General features: G+C 42.0%; 2 protein-coding genes across 2 annotated transcripts in view; both read left to right on the plus strand.

The window, feature by feature from the left end:
• Positions 1-3,656, plus strand: part of Rpp14 (ribonuclease P/MRP subunit p14) — a 9,774-nt gene extending 6,118 nt beyond the window's left edge. The window contains exons 4-6 of the mRNA XM_005348510.3: positions 666-742; positions 2,733-2,811; positions 3,217-3,656. Of these exons, the coding sequence (XP_005348567.1) occupies positions 666-742; positions 2,733-2,811; positions 3,217-3,273 (213 nt within the window). The 3' untranslated portion in view covers positions 3,274-3,656. The remainder of the gene's footprint in view (positions 1-665; positions 743-2,732; positions 2,812-3,216) is intronic.
• Positions 3,325-5,237, plus strand: Htd2 (hydroxyacyl-thioester dehydratase type 2). The gene has a single exon (XM_026779944.1). It carries the CDS (start codon positions 3,389-3,391, stop codon positions 3,905-3,907), a length of 519 nt encoding a protein of 172 aa, XP_026635745.1. The 5' UTR covers positions 3,325-3,388; the 3' UTR covers positions 3,908-5,237.
• Positions 5,238-6,457: the final 1,220 nt, after the last annotated feature.

Here is a 6,457-nt window from a genome sequence, read left to right on the forward strand (position 1 = left end):
TTGAGACAGGGTTTCTCTGTAGCTTTGGAGCCTGTCCTGGAACTAGCTCTTGTAGACCAGGCTGGTCTTGAACTCACAGAGACCTGCCTACTTCTTCCTCCCGAGTGCTGGGATAAAGGTGTGCTCCAAGACATGGTCTCTTTTTCTTGGGCTGTCAGTCTTTTTAAATAATGACAAGACTGGGAGAATTGTGGAAGAGCAAAGTATGGGGTCTTGTGTAAGAGTTCGGATTGAGCCTAATCTTTTGAATATGGGAAGGAGCTTTTGGGAAAACATTTCTCTGTGTGTGTGTTTGTGTGTATGGGGAGAGGGTGTGCATAGACATGTATATACCTCTGCATGTGTGGAAGTCAGAGGACAACTTGTGGGAGTTAATTCTCTCCTTTACCATGTGAGTCCTGGGGATTGAACTATGGGGATCAAGCTTAGGCCCTTAGATTTGTGCCAGGCAGCTTTACCCACTGAGCCATCTCACCAGCTGGAGAAGGAACACTTTAAACACAGATTCAAAGGCAAGGAGGTGTCACGAAAAGGAATGGGAACATTGCAGACAATAGGAGCCCTTATCAGGCACATGAGAGTACCAGCACCATTAATTGAAATACTGTCGTTATCGGCGTTCACAGTGGTGACAGGAGTCCACTAATGGTGTTGTCCATACCTAGGTTGGTGCTGCTTTACCTGTGGACGTCCTAACCTATGAAGAGAATACCTTGTCAGCCATCTTGAGAGTGTGCAGCAGGTAGGACAGTGATGGGCCAGCAGTGAAGATGCCTCCAGGATGAGAGGCCATGGCTGGGAATGTACACTGGAGTTACTAAACACGTTCCTACACATTCCTCTGCCTGGTTAGACTCTAGATACGAGAACCCTGTGGTTTAATCACAGCCAGGTTCCCAGTTGATAATTATGGGTTTTCTCTCTTTTTTTTTCCTTTTTTCTTTTTTTTTTTAAATTAATTTAAATACAGAAGGGGTCCAAGTGGGCAAAAGTGCTTGGGGCCTGATGAGCTGTGAGCACAGGGTCAAACCAACTATAGCAATGGGAGTTCCAGGCCATTTTACAGGACTGGAGAAGAATGCCTCATGGTAACTGAGGGCCTGATTTGTTTTCTTGAGTATTATTTTTGAAGAACACCAAGTCTAATAGAGGAGAATTTTCCTTACCCAAAGCAGAACAAGACACAAATTTTTTTTTTTTTTTAATTTTGGCTTCGTTTTATTTTGTGGATTTTTTTTTTGTTTTCTTTTTTTTGTTTTGTTTTTTTGTTTTGTTTTTTGAGACAGGGTTTCTCTGTGATTTTGGAGCCTGTCCTGGAACTAGCTCTGTAGACCAGGCTGGTCTCGAACTCACAGAGATCCGCCTGCCTCTGCCTCCCGAGTGCTGGGATTAAAGGCGTGCGCCACCACCGCCTGGCTTTTGTGGATATTTTAGAGTAAATTCTTGACAACATGGTTATACAGAAGACACAAATTCTAAGCTCATTGTTTTACAGTCGTATCCTCCAAAGAGGCAGAACTTGGGATGAAGGGTCTCAGGTGTCTATGGTCATCCACTTATGCACACACTGTTGAGATGGGCTTTTCTCTAGGAGCCTGCCTCATCAACTTCTGTGTTACATGCCTCCTTGGGTCCAGACTCATCTGTGCTTCTTTAAGGCCTTGGCCAAGGGTGGCAAGGCCAGCATAGGGGCCATCTGCAGTTGTCAAAACATAGACATTTTAAAATATTACAGAACAACTCCTCTGGACTGTTCTCTTCAGCCAGTCCATTTTCTTCCTTGCTTTTGTAATTGGAAAGGAACAAATTTTCTATTCGGGTCAAGAATTCCTCAGTGATGAAGCAATAGGCTACTTTGCTTAGTGTTTTCCTTAGACACTCCATAAGTTTCTGCAAACAAGTTAAGTCAGAATCCTGTCGAAATATTCTATCCATGGAGACACTGCTATGGGAAAGCCTGTATTTCTAAATTATCCATCTTGTCTTTTCAAACAGTAATTCCCACTAACATTTGCTGGACTTCACCATCAGGGCTAACTTCTTCACTTATGACCAAGCAGGTCATCTGGGAGTATGGTAAAGAGTTATTTCGATTAAACAGTCATCCTAATGAACTTTGCTCCTCCTCTGGAGAAGTAACTCTGGTATTTGGCTTGTATGTCAATATCTCATAAAGATGGATTCGGATCAAATGCAGGATGAGAATGGCACCACCCAGTAACACTGTAGCCTCTAAGAGCCAAGGTTTCTGAAGCCTGTGTTTGTGATACAGGATCCATCTCGCATTGTAGTCCTGTGCTCAGACTGTTACACGGTTCTGCTGCACAGACTCAAAGGCATTTTCAAAAATTCCTATTATATATGAAAATAATTTCAGCAGAATGAAGTACGCCAGCATTTACCCACAAGCGTTAGAGTACATTACTGCCCTTAAAAGTTGTAACTTTCACTGGGGAAGGTAGTCTTGTTTTGTTTTTTTAATATGGACTACTTCATGAATTTGTGCATCATCCTGATGATTATTGTTTTAAAGTCAGAAATGTGTGCAGTTTAGAAAAATTCTTGAGCTCAATTTGTTTTCTGTCTGTGATACATTCTTCTAAGGTTCTGTTTTATTTAAATGAGGTTTATGTGTTTATTTGTTTTTAACTTTCTAGACAATCACAAACAAAAGTACTAGGGAGCTGTTGGCAGCAGAAATCCTTATTTATGCTTTCTTGTTCTTTATACAGTGGTCTGACTAAATTGTGGAGCTCTTTGACCTTGATCGGAGCCTATAAAAACAAGAAGTGTGCCTTTAGAGTGATTCAGGTAAAGACTTTTCCTTCATGATTCCAGGAGGACCAAGCACAGCAGTGATGTGATCTGGACGTGTGTCTCATTTTTGTCTTGAGTAAAATAAACAGTTAACATCTGGCAAGGACAAGCCCGGAATCTCACTGCCTCTGAAACTGAGGCAGAGTGGTCAGATTTTAGATCACTTTGTAAGAGACGTTTGAAGGTCAAATTTTTCTTATCAGGATTTGTGATAAAGGCTCTTCTCACTAGTACTGCAGTGTTGTGTTAGCAGGTTGTTTCCAGGCTTACTAGTACTTGCTCAGTCATTGCTCCCTCCAGGATGTGCCTTACAATGTGACTACTGGCCTGTGAAACCTGCATGTTTCTGGGCTGCCTGTTGTTACCATGCGTCTGCATTAACCTTTTCTTCTTTCGTAGGTGTCTCCCTTTCTCCTCGCATTATCTGGTAATAGCAGGGAACAAGTGCTGGATTAAATACTCTTACAGTTCCAGAAACCTCCACTCTCAACAGAATCTTTTGGTATCTACATAGATTGAAAAAAAAGAAGCAGGCTAAAGCCCCTATTGATGATATTTGGAGACACTGAAGATGTTCTCTGTGATTTCTGGTCATCATCGCTGGTGGAGTGGGCTTCAGAGGAGACTGTGGCAGAATCACCTGGTCCCAGCAGGGCAGTGCTTTCAGTGTGTGCACATAAGGGTTGGAGACCGTGCTGAGCTCAGCAGAGCCTTCACACAGCAGGATGTGGCTACCTTCTCCAAGTTAACAGGAGATGACAATCCTCTGCATCTAAGTGAAGATTATGCAAAACACACCAAGTTTGGAAAGACAATTGTGCATGGAGTTTTGATAAGTGGACTTATTTCTGCTCTTCTGGGTACTAAAATGCCAGGGCCAGGCTGTGTGTTTCTTTCTCAGGAAATTAAATTTCCAGCCCCTTTATATACTGGAGAAGAGGTCTTAGCATCTGCAGAAGTGAAGAGGCTGAAGCAATTGGTTGCTGTTGTTGCGGTGTCCTGCTGTGTAGTAGAGAGTAAGAAGACAGTTATGGAAGGTTGGGTAAAAGTTATGGTCCCAGAAGCTCCTGATGCTGAAATGCAAATTTAAAGTTGTAAGTTCAAACACCTGTGCTCAGTGTCAAATGACAAATGGGGATGTGGGCTGTTGCTGTATACTCGGAAGTCATGTAGGGAAGGAGAGCAAGTCGACAGTTTGTTTCAATGTCTACTTTTTATTTTAACTTTATGCCTTGTCCAGACTTAAGCATGTACAAGATTTCATCGCCTTTGGAGGTTTGGTTTTTTTTTTTTGTTTTTTTTTTTTTTGTTTTTTTTTTGTTCTTTTTTTCCAATTATAAAACAATTGAGAGGGGCTGAAGGAATTTAAGATCACTGGCTGCTCTTCCAGAGGATCTGGGTTTAATTCCTGGCACTCCCAACTGTTTGTAACTCCAGAGTCAAGGGATCCAACACCGTCTTCTGGCCTCTGCAGAAACTACATGCATATAGTACACAGGCATACATGCAGGCAAAACAGCCACACAAACACAATAACAATAAAATAAAAATATTTTTTTAAAAGTGGGAAAGCTATCTACGTTTTACTTTCAGAATTTCAAACATAGTTATATTTGTATTTGATAACACCTACCTCTATCTGTGTTGAAGGTTCTTGTGGATTATACCACCACGAATTTAGTTATTAACTGCAATGATGGAAGTCAGATCATCTTGGAACACCTATTCTTTCCTGTTTTCATAAACCCTTTCTCAGTGATTTCTGGACTAGGGTTATAATTCCTTACTGTTTACACCAACATGTAATCTTGTGCTGGATGTGGTGGCACAATCCTTTACTCCCCACTTGAGAGGCAGAGGCCAGGTGGAGCTCAAGGCCAGCCTGCTGTGCACAGCAAGTTCCAGCACAGCCAGGGCTACAGAAAGAGACTCTGTCTCAAAAAACCAAAACTGCCATCGACTTCAACCGTCTATGTGACTTGCCCGGGTAGCTTTTGCTGTTATGGGAGAGGGATTTACGTGCAGCCTTGACTCAGTTATCAACTCCAATACTGTGCAGCACTGTTGGAAATAATAGAAACCTAGAAGTAAGCCCAGAGCCAGGCCTATAAATAATAGCCAACATTATCTTCCCACCCCGGCCTCCCATGAATGAGGTTAGGGGTTTTTCTGAATTTGAAGCTGGCTGAACAGTTGAACAGTTGAACAGTTGAACATGTTGGCATGTCGATTTTTCAGGGAGTAGGCCAATCTCTGTTAGTATTTAGACCTGGAGAGAAGACTGAGGTGCAAAGGATCTTTTTTTAAAGGGCTCTGATTCTTTCCCTGTCTTGAAAATGTGGGTCTATATTAAAACCAAAACATCAGCTGGGCAGGCAGTGGTGGTGCACACCTTTAATCCCAGCACTTGGGAGGCAGAGGCAGGCAGATGTCTTTGAGTTCCAGGATAGCCTGGTCTACAGAATGAGTTCCAGGACAGCCAAGGCGACATAGAGAAACCCTGTCTCGAAAAACCAAAACAGCAAACATAAATATCTTTTTAAAAAAATATGTATGTGGTATAAGGAATAAGTTAGACCAGGGTGTGGTGATGCATGCATATAATCTCAGGTAGAGGCAGGAGTATCTCTGAGTTTGAGATCAATCTGGTCTGCATAGTAAGTTTCAGGACTACATAAACCCTATCTCAAATAGGAAAAGAAAAAAAGTATAAATATGTGGTGAATGAGGGAGGCTGAGGGTTTTTGTTTTGCTTTTTGTTTGGTTTTTTTAAGAGTAGGGATATGGGGCAAATGTGCCAAATATGTTAAGTTTTAAACAGCCATCCCTATACAGCAAATACTTTTTAAGCAAGTATCTGTATACTTGTGGCTTACCTGTGTTCACTATGTTAAATGGTAACTGACCATAACTAGCTGCTCTGATTAGAAATACAAGATCAGCAGGGCACAGAATCATTTACTTAGAATTCCAAAATTTAGGACTAGGAATTTGAGACCAGCCTGACACAGCAAGACTTTAAAACAAAACCAACGATCAAATATTGTTGGTTAGCTATTTTGTATTTCCTGGAAAAGACATTCCTTCTGGTGGTGTTTTGTTGGCTTGTTTTTGTTGTTGTTTTTCAAAAACAGGGTTTCTCTCTCTGTAGCCCTGGCTGTCCTGTAATTTGCCTTGAACTCAGAGATCTGCCTGCCTGTGCCTCCTGAGTGCTGGGATTAAAGACGTGCACCAGGCCAACAGACTCTGGTGCTGTGTTAAGTAACAAGATTTCTGTGGGTGTGTACTTCTTTGTGCCAAAGGTCAGTAAGGTGTCATTACTCAGACAAGATTTACATAATCTTTTTGTAGCTCACTAGATGGAACTCAGTAATTAGATGACGCTGGCTGACCTGTGAGCTTAAGGGATCCACCTGTCTCCACTTCTCAAGCATAAGCCACTGTGCCTGCTTTGTTTAAACGTGGATTCTGGGGTTGAACTCAGTTCCTTGGAGTTAATTTACTCAGCAAGGTGCTAGACTGGAACAGCTGAGTAGATGACTAGAAAGAATTATTGTAGTCACTAGAGGGCAGTCATGCACCTTGTGAGTTGGTTGTAAGAATTATTGTAGTCGCTAGAGGGCAGTCATGCACCTTGTGA

Source organism: Microtus ochrogaster, chromosome 6 (genome assembly GCF_000317375.1).
Source record: "Microtus ochrogaster isolate Prairie Vole_2 chromosome 6, MicOch1.0, whole genome shotgun sequence".
NCBI lineage: Eukaryota > Metazoa > Chordata > Mammalia > Rodentia > Cricetidae > Microtus > Microtus ochrogaster.

Excerpts from the sequence above, each read along its gene's own strand:
- Htd2 (XM_026779944.1), top strand. The coding sequence starts at position 3,389 with ATGTTCTCTGTGATTTCTGGTCATCATCGCTGGTGGAGTGGGCTTCAG.